The 22,697-nt window shown below is 38.1% G+C and overlaps 1 protein-coding gene across 2 annotated transcripts in view; it reads left to right on the top strand.

The window, feature by feature from the left end:
- Positions 1 to 22,697, top strand: part of Btbd3 (BTB domain containing 3) — a 30,603-nt gene that overhangs the window by 431 nt on the left and 7,475 nt on the right. The window contains exon 2 of one of the 2 annotated variants that reach the window (XM_004840826.3): positions 21,942 to 22,221. In XM_004840826.3, the coding sequence (XP_004840883.1) occupies positions 22,079 to 22,221 (143 nt within the window). In that variant the 5' untranslated portion in view covers positions 21,942 to 22,078. Of the gene's footprint in view, positions 1 to 87; positions 22,222 to 22,697 lie in introns of those variants that run through there. The other variant, XM_004840825.4, reaches the window with a different exon arrangement.

Here is a 22,697-nt window from a genome sequence, read left to right as displayed (position 1 = left end):
CCCGGGCTGTGAGCGGCCTTGGGACGCCTGGGGGTGCGGGTTCTCGGGCTGCGGAGGTTGGGGGCGCGGCCGGGACCCGGCGCCCTGCAGGTGGCGGAGGCCGCGCCCCTCGACCCAGGCGGGGACTGGGCAAACTTCCCGAGTAACTTTACTGGGTGATGCTGGCGGCGTGGGGCGGGTCCTCACGGGGCTCCGCACCTGCGCCCCAGGCGGAGCCCCCGCGGCCCTGAGCAAGCTAGGCAGATGGTGAGGGTGGTGGGGGTCGGTCCCTAGGGGCGCTCGAACGCGCCCTGCACGTCTGGCTCTCGGGGCTTGTTCGCTTTTAAAATGTAAAAGTTTGTGGAGTTTTGTTGAGAGAGCTGTTTGCTCTCTTGAAAAGAAGCTTATACTTACTGCCAGGCCTTTTTCATCTCAAAGTATTGTTGAGGCATGCTGGGGATTCCTATTTGTCGAGCATACTATTGCCCTCTGCATGCTTGGAGAAAACTAGCTGATTCTGTAATAAGTTTTTAAAAAGGCCAGGAGAGATCATTGTGCTTATTACCTTTTTTTTCTTTCTAAAAAAACTTCCCGCCACCTCGCCAAGTCCTGTAATGCAGGAGTTCCCAAACTTGGCTGCCCCGGAGAATTTCTGGGAAGTTCTAAAACTCACCATACCTATATTGCGTGCTGACCAGACCAATTAAAACATGTTTTTTAAAAGATTCCCCGCATAGTTCCAGTGTGCTGCAGAGTTTGGGAACCTTTGCTTTAGTGTAAGACAGTCTTTAGTTTTGCCAAGTAGTAGCATTTAGTTTGTAATTGACGGAATGAAACTCGGGTTGCTCGGGTTCGTTTTCCCTGGACAAGAACTCACAATGGGTGATTTGTTTCCCACCAGAGAGGGAGGGGGGCGCCTGTAGTGGTTCAGACTTTAGCTGAACTATAATATGACTCTGGCAACCCGGAACTTTGTTCTAAATGGTGTTTTGAATTTCTGTTTGGGCTACTAAGCCTGCAGTTTTTGACCCCTTGCCTTATCCGGGATGTTTCTCCACCCAGTCCTCCCTCAGTTGCCCTCCTATAACTCTCCCCTTCGTTCCCCGGACTCTCACCCCGAGCCTTAGGGAGCATCTCCCACTGCCTTCTGGTACTGTGTCGAACGGGTTTGGGCGAGTTCCCATAGCAACGGGCGGGGGTGGGTGGGTGGGTCCTCTTAGGACTGGGTTTCTAAATGGAACTCTTCCCTGCTGAAGATTTTAAATCATCCTTTTTAGTACTTCCCCTCTGCAGGTAAAGGTGAACTTATCCAGTTCCGCGTGTTCTTTCTAAGATAACTACATAATTGCTTAATGCTGTTTTAGTGATACACCCAACCAGGTTGAAAGAACATTCATTTATTAAAGTCCTGAATCTTATATTTAATAAGCATTTTGAAAAGTAAAATATTCTATACCTATGCAAAAAAACCCTTTTGATAATTCATGAAAGAAAAGTCATTATCAAGTTTTTGAATTTGTTTTGTTCTTAGAAAGTGCTTTGCCAAGATTCTTTCCAGATGTTAAACCACTTGTAATGTTATACTTTAAAATAACAAAGGCAACGGCTATGTTTTTGCCCACTCTTTGCCTCCCTGAGCAGACACATCCAAAGAGCAATATAAAAAATACTAGTTTTTTCATGCCCAGAAGAGGCCTTGTAGCTATGTAATTCCACTTTGCCCTACAAGGAACTATTAAAACTGTTCTGAATAAAATACTACAGAAATATGTTGCTTACGTGTTTCAGGACTTTTTTGAAGTCCTTCAAACTTTACTATTAGAATTCAGTCACTTATTTCCAGAATGCTTTTAGGAGTCCAGTAGAGTTGACTGGGAGTTGAACTGCTTTTAGGTACTAGCTAAATTTGTATTAAATGGGCTTCCAAGCAAACTCTGTAAGGTTAATTTCACCCATTTTACTATGGGAAGGGAGAAATTAGGAAACTTCATTTCTTTGAAGTTTGTAGTTCCACCAGTAATGCTATGTTGCCATGATAATAATGTCATACCTGATCTTCCCCATTCCCATCACATTAAAATTACCATTAAGCCTTATCAACGTAGTGTCTTATCGCAGTAACAGAATCCTTGAAAATGTGCATTAATGTGCAGTTATTGATGTCTCCCCTTTTTTAAGTTCAAGAAGTGTTTTTGAAAGTTTCTAGGATTTTTAAACATTTTAAAGAATACTTATTCACTTTGTAGACATTTTGAGAATTAACAAAACAAATATTAAGAAAATAAAAACCACACTCACATCATCCAGAAATCAGCAACTGTTAATTGGATGATAAACTTCAATTTTGCTTTTTAGTTTGTGCATAAACATACTTTGAAACAAAATTGGCACTTACTAATTTTGTGTAGTTTTAAATATTACCCTTTTAATTAATAGTGTATCACAGATGTTTCTTCTGACCTTAAATCCTTCAAAAATAAGGTTTTAATAATATACCCAAGTTTATTGCACTAGTTTTCTATTGTTTGATATGCCTTGAATACAGGCATTCTGGCATGCTAGGCAAGCACTCTACCACTGAACTACATCCTGATCCTTTTTTATTTTAAGACAGGGTCTTATTAAGTTGACCAAGCTAGGCTCAGACTTTTGATCCTCCTGCCTCAGCCTCCCAGAGTGCTGGGATCACAGGCAAGAACCATGCCAGGCAGTTATGGTATTAAACTCTGGTTGCAAAGTCTAGATTGACTACTTCCTGTGTAAGTGACCTTAATTACCCATTTCTTTCATCTCCTTTCCCATGAGGCTGTAGTTTTGGTGAGGTGTCATAAACCAAACGAAGGCCAACAGGGTCTCTGTCAAAGGATGTGGGCTCAATTGAGTAACCTAATGTTCATATAGGCAGAGCTGGAATAAATGCTCTTGCATGAAAGTCAGTTCCTCTGACTTGCTTAGGCTGGATTTACAGCAATAAAATTCCTGGAGCAGAAGTGAACTTTTTTCTGACTGCTGAGGCTTGTTCATTGCTTGTTCCTTGACAGGTTCCGTGAGATGTTCTCTTAGCCATTGTATCCCCACAGTGTATCAGAACTTCAGTGTTTATTTAGTCTTTCCTCATTTTCTATAAGAATTGACTTGATTTTTGTAACTAGTGAAATTAATAATTTGCTTTTCTGTTTTGCTTTTTCCTTTTGGGAGTTGTCAGTTCTGATACTTTGCCCATGTTACCTTTTTTTTTGGTACTGGGGATCCAACTCGGGCCCTTGTGCTTTCAAGGCAGGCAGCAGAACCACTGAGCTAAATCCCCGGTCCCTGCCCATGTTACTTTTTAAATGATAATTTAAAAAAAAAAAAAAAAGCTTTGAAGTACCTGTTTTATATAAAATGTATTGTGACTTTATCATACTTGTCATACTTACTTTCTTCATCACTAGGACAAAACACCTGACACCTGCAACTTAAAAAAGGAGAGGTTTACTTTGGTTCATGTTTCAGTCCATAGTCAGCTGTCTCATAAGCAGTATGGCTTGGCCTGGCCTAGGGGCCTGGTGGAGGAGCTGCTCACACTTTTGTGTCTGGGGAGCAGTGTAAAGGAGGGGAAGGGAGACACACCCTTCCAGGTCACACCCCAGTGATGCCTGTCTTGACCAGACTCCACCTCCTAACTGCTTATCAGCTATAAACCCCCATAATTCAGTCTCCTTCCAAAAGCTTCCCCTATGAGCACAGGAGGCTCTGGAGGGATATCTACATATAAAGCATAATAGTATTTGTAGGGTTCTGCCCTTCTCACTGTTTGTTTTTTAATTTCTTTATGGAGTTTTCCAAATAATAAAATATTTTCATTTTTAGGTGGCAAAAAACTGGGGGAATATCTTAGCTCTTTTAAAATTTTATAATTGTATGAATTGATCTTTTATCAGCAGTCTCCCCTCACTAGCTTGTTCCACCACATTATACTTTAAATCGTCCATCCTTTCTTAACTAGTGATGGACTTTATTATATTTTAACATCTTGGTTAGCTTTTGAGTCTGCTTTTGTTTTTGGTTTTACTCATCTGCACATTGATCTCTGATCTTAATGCCAAATCATTTTAATCCTAGATTCAGGATGTATAGAAATCTGGTAGAGTGTGTCACACTGTTCTTTTAAGAACTTATAATTTTATCCACCTGCTTTCTCAGATAATGATTACCATATTTGAATAAATACATGCACAAAGTTTTATAAGTCTAACAGACTCTATCTTTTCCTTTTTCCCTATTCCATTTGTTTCTCCTTACCCAGTGACAGCCACTTTTGATTGTTAACTGTTTCTCCTGAGTTTTTCACTGGGGCTTCTTTTAGTCACTTTCTCCTCCCTGAGACACAATACCCAACACAATAACCTAAAGGAAGAAAGGTTTAGTTTTGCTCAAGGCTATGGCCAGCCAGCCCCCATCCACAAAGAGTAAGGGTGGAGGAAAGCTGTTCCCATCCTGCGCAGGCAGGATGTAGAGAGGGAAGGGAGGAGATTAGGAGGGAGATACACACTACCAGGTCCTGTCCCCCTGACCCCATCTTCCAGCAGCGCACTGAGATGCTGAGCTGGCCAGGGGATGATTCTCAGTGATCCTGTTGCCTTCCACAGGCCTCACCTTGTCTAGATATAAACCATAACAGGGCCATTCATAGACCTTTTCTTCCTGGACAAGAGCATGGTCTTCCAGTGTCCTACCTTGAGGAAAGGGTCCAGCATACAGTGTTCATGGAGGAATCTGCCTGGAGTCTCAGCATTCTCTTTGTGTAGTCACTTGAACTTACCTGTTTCCTTTACTCTTCTGAGAACTGCTGGGTTCTGGGATAGTCTGCCAGAAGAGTACATCTAGGGATTTGAGAACTTCCCAAACAACTTTTACTAACCTTATTTTAGCCAGCTACTCTTGTGCCCGTGGTCTGAGTGGACTGGAGTGATCAGCTTTCCTCACTGCTGGTGCAGCATAGGCACTCTTAGGTTGGCTGAGATGTTGCTATTTGACCATCTGCTTCCCACATTGATGATTTTGGTATAGTTTCCTTTGCAGCTTTTCAAGTCTGGGTCTCCAAGTCTTATAGAAAGATTTTTTTTTTTAATTCTCACTTTAGTGGAATTTAGGGAAAGGGTGTTATTGACTGTATATATTAACTATGCCATCTTGTTCTGGAAAACCCTGAAGATAAATCATTAGAATTAAAATGTTCTATCAGATCATGTTGCATTTTGTTTTTTTGGCAAGAACTGCCATCTGTAGAGTGGTCTGTGTTTCTAGGAATTAAGGGACACAAAAATGTTATTCAGACCTTTTATCTAGCTCAGCACAGTTTTGTTTTCTTCCTGTAAGTCCCAACATTCCCTGTTAGGGTGTTCTTGTTAGGCATTTCTGTTGTTGCCTTTCTGATATGTTCATCAAATTAACTATTGCTGGTCTAGGGTGGTTATTGACTGTGTATATTTATTTTATGACTAGCTTGTATTCTGAAAACATTGAAGTTTATTCTCATGTATTTCCTAGTTACATCATTTGCAGATAATGATACTTATGCCTACTTTCAAATTACACATTTTATTTTGGTCTTATGGCAGGTTACATTAGAGCAGTGGTGGTGAACCTATGGTACGTGTGCCGCAGTGGGCTGTTTGTATCATTGAAAGCTCTAAAAGGTTCCCCATCACTTCCCTAGAGTTAGCGTTCTGAATGTTTTAAAATTCTTCTGGAATATCATCAAACAGTAATGGTGATATTTAAAAAACTTGTGTTGTTGTTTATTTTAGTAGGAAAAATAGTAGTACAATATTGTCTTTCTTGATTTATCATTTTTCCTCATCAGGACAAAGGAAATTTACACTTTTTTTTCTACTTTTCTTGGAAGTATTTTTATTTTTTTAAGGGATGGGAGATGACCATTATCATCTGCAGTTAATCCTAGTATTTCTTAACAGATCTACTGATTGGAGTCCCAAATTGGATCAGACTCTTTCTTGTGGGTAATTCTTAGAAAAACATCACATTCATAAGAAAATTGAAACATAACATGGTCAGTGCTTAATTGTGTTTTTGTGGGTGTGCGGTAGGAGTCAGTCATCAGGGCTTTTCTGAAAATATTCCGACTAGGTAAATCCAACAGTCATTTCTCATTTTTACCTATTCACAGCATTTGATATAATTGATCATCCCCTGTATTTTGATACACTTTTTGCATTTGATTTTTAGGTCATCACACACTCCTCACTTCCCTCCTATACCACTGGGCTTCTGGTTTCCTCTTTTTATTTTTATTTTTTAATACTAGTTTTCTCTTCTCACCATCCTGTTCATTTGGACCAAGGCTCAATTGTTGCCTGTGTCTTGTCACAGTCACAAGACTTCAGTAAAATACCGTGTGGTTGATAAGACTCCCAAATGTGTGTCTCCAGGTCAGACACCTCTAAGTACTTTTTTGACTTCACTTGAATATGTTAAAGACAACTCAGTCTTAATAGGACCCAAACTAAATTTCTGATCTTTCTCTGCAAACCTATTCCACCTGCAGCCTTCCCCATTTTTCAGGTTTTACAGTATATGCCCAAAACCTGGAGTCATACTGACTTCTCTTTCTTTCCTGCTCTACATCCAGAATATCAGCAAATCCTTCTGCTGTGTCTTCAAACATGTATCTAGAATCCTCTTTTCAAAATAAATACAGAATTCAGCCACTTTCCAGGCCTCTGTTGCCTGCTGTGTCACTCAGAGTGAAGGCCAGATTCCTTAAATGATTCCAAAGCCTTACACAGTCTGGTTCTCACTAATGGATCTCTTCTATTTCTTTCTTTCTTCAGTCTTCACTCTGTTCATCCTTGCCTCTTTGCTAACCTTTGCACATGGCAGGCACATTCCTATTTTAAGTCTTAGTATTGGAGTTTTCCTTGTGCCCTTAATAACCCCCACCCCCAATATATTCCTGGCCAATTCCTTCATGTCCTTCTAGCCTTCTCTAAAATGTCACCCTGTTGGCAGTATCTACCCTGTTGATAAGTCCAAATTGCACCTTGTATCCCTTGAAGTGCTTTGCTTTTTCTTTTTTAATGCATGTATTAGCTCCGAAATCACTAGTAAAATATACTTATTTTGATTTGGGGGAGTTACCTCTGTTCCTGTCCCTGCTAGATGATAATCTCTACAAGAGCAGGTATTTCATGCCTGTTAATTAATGTGTCTCAAGTGCCTAGTCCATAGAAGGTGGTCAGTAAATGTTTTTGAATGCATGTATTCTTCTTTCCCCATTTTTTTTCCCAAGTAAATTTCTCAGGAAGCAGTATTTGGTGACATTGATGATTTAGTTTCTTACTAGCAAGGGAGAAGTTCCAGGACATGCATAATTTATAGTGAACATAATGATACAGAGAATGGTTATGAGGATTAAATTGGGTACTGTTGTGAAGTACTAAACTGTGCTAATGTGTGAGACCAGTTCCCTTAATTGTCAAAAAAGCATCTTTACCTGCTATATTCACATCTGAGTGATGTGGTTTTTAGAATCTTCTCTTTGGATTTCAGTCCTTCACCAAGGGTAGGCAAGGCATCAGCAGGGATATTTGTAAAATATACCCAGGTCCCCTGATAGATGTCAGTGATGTATTGGTATTATAGTGTGTTCTTTAACCAGTCTGCAAGTGTTTATCTCTTTAAGTGGAATATAACCATTTGTTTTCCCCCCTTTAATGCTTCCTTGGTATTCAGGACATCTTTCAAGTCTCCTTTAAGCCTTTTTTTCTCTGAGGTTCTAGTTGACATCATTTCTCCTATAAGATCATTTTGAAACCCCTCAGAGCCAAGGAGAAGCACATAATTGAACATGATACTAAATCCACAAAGTCGGAGCATCTCAGTCCTACCTTCGGTTTCCTAGACAAGTTTCCTAGACAGTTTCCTTCAAATCCAAGGGTACTTCAGAAACTCAGACTCCCTTTTTTTCTGTTTTTAATAGAATAAGAAATATTTAATTTGTATTGTCGCTATTGCTTTGCAAATAAGTAGTGTCATTTATAAGACAGAAGATGATTATTTTAGAAATTTAGCCACAGTGAACAAAAACCAAAATCATAAAGCAGCTATAGAAATGCATTAACTCAGTAGCTGTTGCCTAAACACAAAAATTGGAAAAAATTTCAATTCTGTTTTTTTCTCAAGATATATCTAGTTCCTTATGTATATGTTATCTCTGCTGAATTTTTCTGTGATAATATATGAACATAGCAGTCCCCATATTCAATTAGACAGTATAAACTTTTTTTTTTTTAGACAGTCTTGCTGTGTAACCTAGGGTGATCTCAAACTCATGGTGGTCTTCTTGCCTGAGCCTCTTGAGTGCTGAGAATTATAGGCATGGGCAGCTAAGCCCAGTTTAGAGGGTGTATACATTTTGATCATGATTATCATATGTAAAAATAAAATTTCCTAAGTACCATTGTTCTGAGTGCATCTACCATATGAAACTTACTAGAAACTTACTTGTCTTTGAAACTTACTAGATCTGTATTTTCTTATTATAAAGACTTATTCTTTGAATATCATTGTTACAAATTTATTTTATATTGAATCCTAAGTAGTACTGTTGGCCAGGGCTGAATGGAAAGTGTTGATCTACCTCTCTGATGGTAAGTCACATTTCCTGAAGTTCAGGCCACTAATGGTTAGCCCAGCTGGAAAACATACCTTGTTTTAATAGTTCTAGCTTGGTCCAAGACTCCCACAAGTGGTTGCTGCTCTTTTTGTGAAAGCTTTCTAATTGTCACCTGTTTCTTCCACTCGACCTGTTTGCTTGAATTGCTGAAATTGCTTGGCAGTGGTGGCTTTGGCTACCCAGCACCATCCCCTACTCAATGGTGAGGGACTAATTTTGGCCCTCAGCTACTATTATACTCTTAAATTTCTGTGGCTAGAGAAGAGTTTATTATACAGATTATCACCTGTATTTATATCTTTGTTAGTGGAAAATGTAGGGAACAGTTGAGTGTAATAAAGTCAAACTATATTTAATGAGCTTTTGAGGAATGATCTATATTCCTAGAGGTTGATAACATTCTTAATTGAAGTTACAGCAGTTGAAATTACTGTTCCTAAAATGATCTTATTGTTAACATTAAAAATGGAGAAAATCTACTCAGAAGTGCCTTTTTTCTGTTCAAGATGCCTGTTGATTTTTATTGAGGTAGAAATTGAAACATAAACATTTTAAATATTTATTTTAAAATAAGGAGATGTTTTGACTAAGCAGATGAAGAAAATCTAGCCTCACCCAAATAATATAGCTGGACAAGAAGGGAATACTTTAATAGCCTTTTCAGATGATTATAGATGTTTGACATTTCAGCAAAACTTGATGAGTGGTAGCTTCTTGAAGGTTAGCTGCCACGTGGAATCTGGAATCTAAAACGCAGCAGAGAAATTTTTGTACTCTTATTCACACTATAATCTTTTGGACTGGCTTTTACTTTGAGTGGATATTGTATTAATATATGACTGTACTTTAACTTGCTTTGTTGTTAGAAAACATTAGTTCACTGAGTTATGCATATCTTTCAGATGTTGACATTGTTCATTTTATAGTATCAAAAATGACATTCATTTAACATCACTGCTCTCAGAACAATCTTTCAAGTTTTGGGAAGCTGGTAAGCTAATGGCATAATCAAGGTTTCTAAAATACAAATTTTTGCTTGAAGGCTGAATTTTATCATCAGCAATAAATACTGTCAGTTTTCCTTGAAGTGACAGGATCACTTCATTTTTGAGAAAATGTCTGCCAGATACCCATCTAAAAAGGTATACTTTGCTTATTCTCAAGTAACAATGATGATTTAAGAAGAAAACTGCTGGTTTGAGTTGTATTTAATGCAGTTGCACAAGTGTTTTGTCTCAAGGAAACTGTTCCATTTATTTCATGAGAAATGCTGTATGCATGCTTCTCATTTCATGACACAAAATATTAAAAAGATGTGTACTTAAGGGGTGAAGTTTAATAAAAATGTTTTTTACTGCTTCACCTTCCAGAGATTCCTCTTGAAATAGTGTGTCTGTTAAAGCAAAGGAACACACCCTTGCTAATCTGCGCTCATCTAGGCTCTTTCGCCACTGGCCTGAATCCTCTGTCATGTGGGAAGGAGTGGAGATGGTGAAGTTGGTGAGCACATTCCTCCCTTCAGCTGTTCAGGTCCTCAGGGGTGACCTTCCCCCGTAGGTGCCAATAACACCCATCAGTATTGGAAAGAAAGTCACAGACCTGGGATGTACTAGTCCTTTTGTTGGGAGCTCTTGGAGAAGACTTTGTCTTTCCTGTTTGAAGCAAATGCCCTTCCCTATGAGGGCTGAAGTTCTGCATCCCTACTACCAGATGTTGCTGAGAGGTTGCAGAGGGATTGCTCACTTAATGCCTACTGCAGATATTTTCTCCAGCAGTGTAGTTCAAAACTGCTTAAAATGCCTAATGCTTTTAAGTCATACACACACATCAAACAGGCACACACAAAATACATTTACCTTATCTCAACTTCCAAGAAATATACTTTTATAACCAGTTGAACTTGTTATTTGAAAATTCAGTTTTTTTTTTTTTTCTTTTTGGCCAAATTAAAAATCAATATGGATTTAAAACAGTTACTTTACATTTTTAACATTACTGATGGTTTTAAAGATCACTGCTGGGGTGATTAAAGTTTCTTTTCATAAACACCAGCTCAGCAGGAGACTTTCCAGCTGTGGCCAAATATTCAGCCATTCCACTATGAATATTACCATCCCATTCCCACTCCACCTTTATGAGGGAATATGGAGACTAAAGTTGAGAATTCCTTATTTTTAAACAAAATGTCAAATACTTAATTGCTTAACATGGGTTCTCCATAGCTCAAGACACAGATACAAGCTGTGTACTTTTTGTACTGGTACAGTAATCTGCAGTGAGACATCCCCCACCTGGCAGTGCGGTTTGAGGGGGAGGCATGAGTTTTTCCGCTGCCCAGTACACACAGCCCTGTTTTATTACTTTGTTTGAAGATTGGGTGTGTCTAATGAAGTAGACATTCATCCATTCAGTGTTAAGTACAGACAAAACACATTTCAGAGCCACATAAAAATATTTTTAATTATTTTTTTGCTTATTCATATGACTGCTTTCCTCTTTCATGTGAATTTAAAAGTTATCATCCTTTCCAGTTCATTAAATCACTTAAATTTTCTACAGGTGTTATAAATAAATATGCCAGGCCATGAATTGAAGTTGGCTGATAAAAGCAGCTTTGTCCTGGTAACTGATTGTTCTTTCTGTTGAACTCAGACTTCCTTATGAATATCTATATTGCATTAAATTTTAGCCTTCTAGTGAAGCAAACACTCACGTTGAGCACATGTAGGAACTTGCTTTAAGTTGAGCTTTAGTATTTTCAGTTGAGTTAGCTGCAAGATAAATGTAGTATAATACTGTATTTGTGTTTAGACATGTTCAAGAGAGCCCCAGCACACATTTAAAAGTATCTAGGTTCTCTGCCATGCACCTGGTTTAAGCTAAGCTCACACAACTAGAAACAAAATAGAACTCAGCCCGTTTTACCTCAGGACCAGTTGTGCTCCACAAGTGCAGTTCAAAGTGCTAATTGTACTTGAAAGTACAGTTGGACTTAAACTTCTTTTAATAACCATTGAAAGCCAGGTGTGTGGGTGTGGCACTGTTAGATCTTGTTGGAGATGTGGAAGGCAATCCTCAGAATCCACATTACTCAGGCAACCTAAGGTAAGATAGAATGTGAGAGAGTACCGGCATGGCAGCTAGGCCTGGAGAGTCTGGAAGCATCGGGAAGACTTCTTACTGAGGTACACATGGACTGTCTTGAAGGATTCGTAGGCTTTTGATAGTTTAATGGAAAGGAAAGACAGTGTGGATGGCAGGAATCAGTGTGGGAGGAATACCTGGTTGCAGGATGAGTGAAGAGAACCAGTCAAAAGAGCTGGTGGTGAGTTGGGGCAGGTTATGGGCATTCAAAATTGCATTGCAAACCTTGTGGCTTCCTCTCAGGAGAAAAATGAAATAGGATGTCTTTTCTTCCTGGATAGACCTAGGTCTGCCTGCCTCTGTCAAGCAGGAGAGCTCACCCTCAATTCACGTGTATTTCTTTGGGAAGAGTGTCAAGGACAGCAGTTAAGATTTGGCCCCATGCCACTCACTGAACATCTATTTTTGTCTCCTTTTTGGAGGTTTTATATTTTAAATTTTACAAGAGGTTTTTTTTTTTGGTACAGGGGATCCAACTTGGGACCTTGCGCTTTAGAGACAGGTGGCGGAACCACTGAGCTAAATCCCCTGCCCTAAGGGAGGTTTTTAAACAAATACTGACATCATCTAGGTCTCCTATACTGAACTGTTAGTATATGGCTTCCCTGCATCTGTCTAGTAAAATTCTTGTAGAAGAGATCTGATTCAGATGTATAGTTTTATCTCCATTTTCAGAGACTTTGTGCTCTTTTTTGGTCTAGTTTCATTTATCATCATTACCATGGATCTAGCATGGGTCTCAGTCTGTGTAGCTGTTGCTAACAGTGTTGCTTCTCTTTTTGTTTTTTTTTTTAATCAAGGTACTAATGTTGACTTGTCACTTTTTGAAGATATTTTGACTTCAATATTTCAATCTGGTCATTGTTGTTAAGGTCCATATGTAAATACTGTCTGTCTATGGTTATGTGATATGGGGGTGGGAAACCTAAATCTGTTTCCATGAGTACTCCTAGCTTTCTAAATGAGATTTATCTGAGCATTGTTTTATGAGTATGAGTAGATTATTTCATGTCTCTGAATGGTTCAAGTATTGGCTTGGTTATGTTGTGGCACTTAATTACAAAAAAAAAGACTTGCTCAATATCTTATTAGAATTGAATTTTTGATTGAAATACCGTATTTTCTTAGTTCGGACACACAAGGTGAAGCTAAGTGCAGAATCTCCTCACCTTCTTTTTGTTCAGATTACAACAGCACAGCACGAGTGATGGAGGCAACAAAGGAGTACTTTGTTAGTGTCAACTTATTATAGTATCTCCTGCAACAAATGAAGACAATCTCTGAATGTTACTTGGTATTCATAGAGTTAAGGTTATGCCAGAATTTACATACAGTACCTTTATATTGGGTCCTTCAAGACTTGACTGGAAATTGTGTACTTTTTGAAGCTAATTAAAAGTAGCATAAAGTATTTTTTTTAAACTTGGATTTAGAACAGATTTTACTTTTGAGTTTTTGCCAGAAGATGGTTTCTGCAGTAACCCTGTCACAGACTTGTAATTCTACATGAACTTGTTAATGCTATTACACATTTTACTAAGGTACTGTGTGTACCATTTTTGTTTGATGGTATCTACTCCAGAGAAGGTACTGTATGTTAGAAATTGAATGTGAAAATGCCTTGCAGCTTCACAGGTGTTTGAATTTTCCCATTGCAGAATTTTTCAGACTTCATTCATCATAGGAAGACTCTTAGTTTTAATTATATCTTTTATTGTTTGCCTTAAATTACTATATTCCATTCTAATCACATACATTGTAGAATTGAAGGGAGATGTTTCATTAAATACTAATTAATGAAGACCGTGGTGGATGTGTGAATGATGATGGTCATACTGCATAATTGTAGCTGGTCTTTTTGAGGTGGATTTGCTAAAATTGAAAAAATCTTGAAACGTTTTTTCTGACCTTGCTTTTCTTCAAAACAATTTAAGATTGAAGATAATTTATATCATTCAGCTGTTTTGGTGGGGAGATAGATGCATAAATTGAAGGATGGGATAAGAGTATTTCTAAGCATCTCTGAGTGATTAAGGGAACAACACACATTTAGATGACTTGAATTTAGGAATGTTATTATCATAGTGGTTTTTCATTGAGTTGTAAATGTTGGGAAAATTGGGCTGTGACTTTTGGACTCCCACTGATAATCAGGAGTAATGAGAAATCTGATGGTTTTGGCATTATTTGGATTCATTCTTCCAGTTCCATATGATCATTAGAAAAGAGTGACTTTCCCAAGTAGAGCAAGAGATTCTTTGCTGATTTAAGTGAGAGAGGTTTTGGGTTTTAATCATCATATTGTGGTGGGATTATTGGTGATTATCTTCTTAATTTAAAAAAATCATGGGTCCAGAGTACACAATATCTTTTGGAAATATCTTTTTTTTTTCTTTGACCACAACACATTATTTTCTTCCTCTGTCATGGAAAGTGGACAGATGACCTGAAGCTGTATACGGTTGTTCCATTCCAGTTATGCCCAGCAGGACTAACATCCCCTGTTGGATGGGAACAGTGCTTCTTCAGGGCTTTTCAGAAGAGATCACTAGAGCCTTAGACTTTTCTTGGATAAACTACTTTCAGGTATCTAAGTAGAGAGTCATATATATGAATATAATTGGATCATTATGATATAATAATATTTCTCCCTTTTAAACTAACCTTTGAATAGAGATTTTATTTAAATGTAAGCAGTATCTTCTAAGGATTCATTGATGAAGTTATTTTAAGTTGATAAATATCTTTGGCATTGCTAGACTGAAAGGCTTCTAGTAATACTACTTTTATATACATGTTTAATTCTGTAGCGTGAAAAAATTAGAAATGTATTAATAGTGGAATTTTTACCAGTCCTGGCAATGGAAGTTGTCATTTTGAAATTTCTACCTAGATTTTATACCATATCAGTGGTTGTCATAGTAGCAGTCTCTATTGAGAATTATGATTATATACTTTATCAAATGACTACTTGATGGAAGCTCAATTATTCTAATGTAGTTCAGTCAGAATTCTGAGCCATCATCTTGCCCAGTTAAGGGAATAATTAACCAGCCTAAAGAAGAAATTGCTTTCTTTCTGTTGAATTATATAAATTTTACCTTATTTTATTGACTGCAAGGTGCCATTAGCTGTAACACACGCCATTATTTTATGTACCACTAAGGAAAAAAAGCCTAATAGTTGTATTCATTAGATATATTCATAAGATATAACCCAATTTCAGAGCTGTTAAAAATGTTTGTATATTTGAGGGGATGTTTACAATCAATAAAATATGGCACATGTTTTTACACAGTTTTAGTTGAATAGAAGTTATATTCATAACATTAAAATATAAAAGAAACTATTAAATGAATTATTATTTCTGCCAGGTATGTGGATTCTTTGATCCTGGAAGCCTAAGATTGGAAGAGATCATGTAGTCAACACTTAAATATGGGGAAATCTGTAAGATCATCAAGAGTACATAAAAATTAGAAGTTGACTACCTTTTTAAGCAAAGTATCTTTAGAGCAGTATTCCTTTAAATAGCTGTCTTTAGAGTATCTCATGAGAAATTTTATATACTCCTTTTCAAGATCACTTCACTTAATGTATAAAAGAGAATAATTTGGGATTTAGATGAGTTGTTTAGTATTCCAAACTAGGTGCACACTGAGACACAGTATGTTCAAGAGCTGTAATCATAAAATACCACTTTGAACACCATATAGAATTTTTTTTGGGGGGGGGGGGAACCGGGGATCGAACTCGGGTCCTTGTGCTTGTATAGAATTTTAAAGAGTCATTCTTCTGCCTTCTGAGAATTGTTGCATTCTAACTGTGGACATTTCCCCCTTCATATGTAATGTACAGTTTGCAGTTAAGTTGTGTTGCGAGTTGTGTGTGGTGAAAAGGTTAGTGACATTGCCCATGTGCTTCATCCTAGACAGCTCTGAGGTATGCCTTGCCCAAAGACTTGTACTGTATTACTTTTCAACCTTGGTGTTAGATTTCAGACTTGCTCATCATTGAGAAAGCCCAAATAGACTTGCTAGTGTAGACATTGTCAAGTGGCTAGACATACTATTTGAAGCCTCCAGTTTCCAGAAGGTGAATACTGCAGGGCATGAGCCAGCTGGTAGCCTTGTGGAGATGTGAGGTCCATAACAGGCACCTGGCCTGGAGTGTGAGTTCTCAGTGCAGATTTGGAAATAATGCTACAGGATTTGGACATTGGGTGTGAGGTGAATGACAGAGTCTTGGTTGTTGACCCTCATCTTCAAAGTCAGAGCAAGGTTCACAGCAACTCAGGACCTGCTTGGCCCACAAAGTAGGGAACAGCAAGCTTGGTGAGGAGGGGAGGAAGTGTCAGTAACTGTGCTGCCTAAGAGAGTATAAGGGTGTGGGGAGCCAGCTTCATCTTTGGGTTTTGGGTTTTGGTTGGTTGCAGATAATGTTTGCTGCTTGGGTACAGTTGGGACTAATAAGGTTTCCCTTTGTAGAGTGTTTTCAACCTTTATCAAAGTGCTTTCACAAACATGTAAGTTTGCCTTCATAATAAACCTGAGGGGGCTGAACTGGATATTAATTATCCCATTTGGCAGATGTGGAAAATGAGGCTCACAAGTATTAAGTACCTAACTTTAGGGTCACTTGTTTTCTGATCTTGCTTTTTTTTTTTTTACTGTGCATGCTTCCAATGGTTGACTCCATATTTATCTCCAGATTTAGAAAGCATATAGTAGCTTTACAGCAGCTGTTGCTGTCTTTAGGGAGTGCCAACATTTTGTTGCTTTTTACCTCCCAGATCACAAGCATAACTTTTGGTCAGTATTGAAAGGAACAGTAAGCATCGTGGCTTCTCAGATTAAACTACTTTCCTGTCACATTTTATGGGTCAGTTTTGGAAGTGGTAGATAGTACTTAGGTCTGCCTTGCCCTGTTTAAAACTCAACTCACTTCACTTCACAGCCTTTGTTTGTGAGGTTACCTGCAGTAAACCACATACAAGCCCAGACAAGGAGAGTGCAGTTAGAGCAAGTTAAGCAAGAGTGGCTGGAATTGTTGGTTGTGGCCATAGAACAAGCTGTACCCCTGGCTGGGTGGTTTTCTAGGTCTCCTCACACCTGGAGAGCTTCTGCTGTTTTGAGCAGCTTGCTCATGGCTCTTCTTCCTGTTACCAGTTCCTTCCTGTTTCTGTCCAGACAGTACCCATTAAGCATTCTTTCCTGTAGTCTGCTCCTGTAGGGGTGTGGACTGTGGATGTTCGTGGTTTTCATCTCTGTAAATTTTGCACATAATTTTTCTTTTACCATAGATTAGACCTAAATAGAGGATTTATATAAGGATGTGGGGTCATTACTGTGAGTAAAAAGCAGAGTGAATGGGAGAAACAACATGACTAGCAGATCTGCCTGGTAGACCACGTGTTGCCTTGCTGATTAACTCTGGATTCCTCACACCCCTCTTTATCTTCTGAATAGGAAGTTGTCTTATTTGACAAGTGTCCCTTTCAGTTCCAAACCTCATTGAGATCCCTGAACTAAATATGTAAGATTGTATTAAAGGTAGGATGGCTGCGAACTCCTCCAGTGGTAAAAAGTGTGATCTAACTGAGCTGAAATACTGTTGGTAATTTTGTCACTAATTAGGAATTGAATGAAAACAGAAAATAGGGATTCATGTTTGTTGAAACTCAGCTGGGAGTGGTGGTATACATCTGTAATTCCAGCTGCTCTGGAGGCTAAGGCAGAAGGATCATAAATTAGAGGCCAGCCTGGGCAAATTAGCAAGCCCCTGACTTAAAAAACAAAACAGAACAAAAAAATACCTTAAAAAAAGTATTGGGGATATAGCCCAGTTTGAAGGCCCTGGGTTCAATCCTTAGTATACTGCAAATATACAATAAAATAAACTCAACTGAAACCCACTATTATTAGCATTTTTTTTTTTTTTGAGCTTGGATCCTGATCTCCGTTGTACACCTAAGACTTGATACACCCATGATCAGTGTGGTGGATTTTGAAAATATCTTTCAGTGAAGACTGATGGACTTCTTGACTTGTTTACTCATTAGTGCAGATTAAGCATGTCTTGAAGTGGCTGTAGAATTCAGGAAGTGTAGGAACAAGTGAAAGAATACTAGTTGTAAAGAAATTGTAGAGGTACAGTTTAACGGTAGATATTAGGCTGTTACCCTGTATTACCTTTCAACCCAGTAGATGATATGCCTGGGTTGCATACTAAATAGATGGCAGTTTAACCGTTTGTATGTATTTAATCTGGAGAAAAGCAGCCATAACTTGTGTTTATTGTAGTAGACTATGGAAATAAAAACAGAATAAAATGATAATAAAGTTTGGTATATTCAAATCAGTACTAGATTTTTTCATAACACTTTTATTGTGTTCAGATGCCATAGATTACTCAAAAGGGCAGATGAAACGTATCATTATTCTTTCCAGAAAAATAATACTTACTGCGGATTTTGCATACAATCTGAAGTGTTTCTTTGACATCTCATTAAGTTGATGGAGCCTTGCTTTCTTTTTCAACTGGTATTCCTTAGTCCAAACTCTTGATAATAAAGAACCCTTTGAGCTGGAGCTGGGCATGGTGGTTTATGGCTGTAATCCCAGCACTCTGGGAGGCTAAGGCAGAGAGGGCCGCAAGTTCAAGCTCAGCCTAGGCAGAGTGATACCCTCTCTCAAAAAAAGGTGTAAGGATGTAGCTCATAGAAGGCCCCAAGTTCATTCCCCAGGACTGGGAAAAAAGAAAAAAAAAAAGACAAAGAAGGAAGGAATAAACCCTGGCTGTTAAGCCTTAAATGTTTGTCAAAATAATGTAGACCAGTGTTGATCTTGAGAACCACTGAATGGACCAAGACCAACATTAGAATGGAAACAAAAAGAATAAAATAGAAAATATTACAGAAAGTTTTGTGAATGCTCTTCCCATTTGTATTTATCCGTGTTAGTACTGACTCTGAATAAAAAATGTATTTTTTTACTGTAGATTGGGCATAAAGCTTGAGACATACATATCTATTATAGATGAATCTTTTCGTTTTTACAACTGGGGAAACTTAACCCTAGAACTAAATGACTTTTTCAAACGCCCCTTCCCATTTTAAGTGGCCCAGCCAGGACTGAACCACATTACTTGCTTGCTGATTTCATAATGCTATTGTGCTGCCTTGCTAGGTTTTTGAAATAGATTATTTTAAAGCATTAAGTGCCTCATCAACTTTGCCCCTGCCATTTTTGAATCTTTCATTTTTCCCACTGAAATCAATCTCTGTCATTGTCCTTTAAGATAAGCTGGTCTTTAGCTACTTTTCCAGAGAATGGGCAGATATCTTGGGCCCTCACAAACCTGAATCTTTCAGTTTTGACATTTAATCAGAAGAATTTCAGAATAAGATATGAGGGTTTAAATTTATGTGTAAAACAAATTAAATTATTTTGAATTATTTGTTCATTTATTTGAGAGTTGAATGCAAAATGTGGCAGTTGATGATATAGGATCTTTATGAAGACATTTCTAACAGTCCTTAGTTGTCTCTCAAGTTTTTTCAAACTTGAATGCCATACAGATTATGAAGGGTCTTGTTAAAATGCAAGTTCTGATCTAGAATCTGGCTATTAATTAGCATTTTAAAACTTTTCTTAGAAACTTACTTGTCCAAGTAACCGGAGTCTTTAATTTAGAAAGCATTTTCTAAAATATTGTATAATTTTCCTTCTCAAACAGTTACATGTACTTTCCCACTTCAGCTTAGTGGTGTTAAGAGTTATGTTTTTTGGAGCCTTTCTTTTTCATGAGTTATTGACTTATATGCAAAATGAATAAAATCCATAAAACCTTCTCTGTTGGTTCTCCTATGGTTTTTCTATTTGTCTCATTTAGTTGCCAATTAATAATGTCTGCCTTAAAGCTGCTGTTTTTTCTTTCTGTTCTAATTGATTACTTCTGACCTGAAAAGCTAGATAATACTAGATGTGTTAGAAATATGTAGGAGGGCCTGCCTGGTGTGGGGTCTTTCCGAGGAGGGGTGTGATCATGACGTTAGTAGCACCAGAGGAGAGAGAAATCTTTGGTTTTAACCTTCTTCTGCATAGGTATAAAATAGGGGCCTACTTGTTTGTTTTCGTAATGCCTTTTTCCAGGTGCTTTTTAGATTGGTTTTCTAGATTTCTCCAACTTTGTTCATTAAAAGTGTGTGTGGAGGTGACATGCAAATGTGTAAATGCCCTGTGATTGATCACACAGGATCTGTAGTAAGCAGTACTCAGGACCATCCAAAACTGCAGTGGTAACCTTATGCTGAAGACTGTGGTTCTTGTGCACAGTGTGTTTTGCAATGGTTTTGAATAATAATAATGTCAGCTCCTTGATTCAATTTAGTGATTTAAGATCCTAGGGATTTAAAGACTGATTTCTGCTGTACTTACTGTCTTTATTAGATTATTAATTACCGTAACAATCATACACTCATTTACTGAGTCCCTCATTTTGTCAGGCAGTCATTAGTCAGATGAATATTGTGTAACAAGCAGGGCTGTGGTCCTGATGGATGGATTAGATTGGGATGGCAAGTGGCTGCTGCCCTTGGAACAAATGAGAGCAATCCAAATGGTTGGGGTGAGATTAAATCTCTTCATTAGTCCCTCTTTACAAATAAACAAGCGTGTATAGAACCTACAGCAGGTGTTTTTGTTTTTGTTTTTAATTAGAAATTGTTGGAATCACATCTATGAAAACCATATAATAGCTTTTATTTTAGTCCGAAGCAGAGAGAACCTGTTTGCATTTTAACTAGGCAACATCAGATATTTATCACTTTAAATAGCCTTATTGATTCTGTGTTAGAAGTTGTAGATTACATTCTTTAAAATTATAACAAGATTTAAATGTAGTCATAACAGTTAAGTTGGATTTTGAGATCCTGAACAGGGCCCCGTCTGATATATTTTTAGTGAATTATAGCCTTTAAACACTGATTACCAGATTTGTCTCATTTGAATGTTATTTTTACATCCAGAATTTGTCTTCTGCTTCAGTGCAGCAAAGCATACTGGTATAATCTTATCCTAATCAACAGTGTTTTGTGACTGGGAGGGACTCTTGTCAAAGATCATTATAGGAGCTAGAAAACATTGGAAGGTAGACTGAACACATGACTTTAGCTCTCTTTTTTGGTAGTAGAATATAACTTGCATTCAAAGAGACTGGGGAAAAAAAAGAAAAACATAACATCCCTCCTCCTTAAGCCGTAATAGTGTTGGTTTTGCTGCTATTAAGGTCTTTTAGCTTATAGACTGGAGGATTTTATTTGAAATGCTTGAAATTAAATGCTGCAATGGAAAAGATTTTTTCAGAAATACAGTGTAGGTAACTGTCCCTATTCTTTGTTAATTGGCTCTGCTTGCTTAGCTGAGGAAGTAAAAAATGTATGTCTCCTGGGGAGAGTCTGTGAGTGTAAACTCCCTGTTTTCAAATCTATTTCATATGTTGTTTATCTTACTTAAATATACAGTAGACAGGAGAATGCAAGTGCTGTTCCTTTAATATCAGAACTCTGCACGCTACAATAGGTGTCACTGTTTTGCTTGGTCCAATCATGATTGGTGACTTCAACTATTGGCTCGGAGCTCTGGCTGTCTCACTCCATCTGCAGGGCTGTAATACCTACTCTCCTCCGATCCATTCACCACACAACTTCAGCCGCTGAACAGACTTGCTGGGCTCCAGCACATCTTCCTAACCTAATTCAGAAAACAAGTGCTACAGCTCTGTGCCTGTCATCCTCGCTCAGTGTAGCATTTTCAGGTTACTAGGAAATGCTTATTTTCACGAACAAATAAGAGAAACAGGAATCATGATGGGGATGTATTTAACAGACCCAGTACTGGATAAAACTTAAAGCCAGTTTCTATTGAACATAGTGAAAAAAGGTCACCTTGCCTGGCTGTGGAAAGAAGCAAAATAGCAGCTTGTTGGTTTCTGTTAACATCTCAGCACCGGCTAACCTCTTTTGCTTGATGTTCAAACCAGTTTGGGATATCTAGCTCTAAAGAGAGACATACTGTACTCATGGTAGATGACAAGGAAAAGAACATGAAATGTCTCACCTTCTTCTTGATGCTTCCAGAGACTGTAAAGAATAGGTCCAAGAAAAGCTCGAAGAAAACAAATACTAGCAGCAGTAGTAGCAGCAGCAGCAGCAGCAGCAAGTTGCCTCCAGTTTGTTATGAAATAATTACCTTGAAGACTAAGAAGAAGAAGAAGATGGCTGCTGATATATTTCCCCGCAAAAAACCAGCCAACTCCAGCAGCACCACTGTCCAGCAGTACCACCAGCAGAATCTCAGTAACAACAACCTTATCCCAGCCCCCAATTGGCAAGGTCTCTATCCCACCATCAGAGAAAGGTAAGTGCTGGGCCAGTATATTTACTTTGAAAGTTTTCCTGTGTTGAAGTTTCTCCTTTTGCACAACCTGTAATGTATTTTAACACAAATCTTTGCTTCCTCTTTTCCCAGAAGCTTTATTGGTAATGGAAAACTGCCTTGTATCTTTTCCAAAACACTACAGCTGTTTTCCTCTTAGATAAAAATATTTTTGCAAGCTGTAACATTGAAATGACTGGGCTGTGTGTATGGTCCATAGAAGACAGAAACCTTTTATTTGTTCTTAGCCTTGTGAAAAGTTTGTGTAACTTGTTTTTCACTTGAGTTACTTCCCATGTGTTTGCAATGATTACAAACACAGTTGTTTAGTTAGAACCTTCATTTGTTTTGCCTTGAGGTTATTAAACTGTTGCTTAGCTTTGAATCTTTTGTGAGTTTTCTCTGTTGGGAAGGGGATGTCAAGAATGCTGGTTGCCACTAATTAATGAATTGCCTCT

This window comes from Heterocephalus glaber, unplaced genomic scaffold (genome assembly GCF_053883595.1).
Source record: "Heterocephalus glaber isolate CG9 unplaced genomic scaffold, H.glaber_assembly_v1.0 deba00001532, whole genome shotgun sequence".
Lineage (NCBI taxonomy): Eukaryota > Metazoa > Chordata > Mammalia > Rodentia > Bathyergidae > Heterocephalus > Heterocephalus glaber.
Note: the sequence above shows the minus strand (reverse complement) of the source record. Positions and strands in the feature narration are given on the sequence as shown.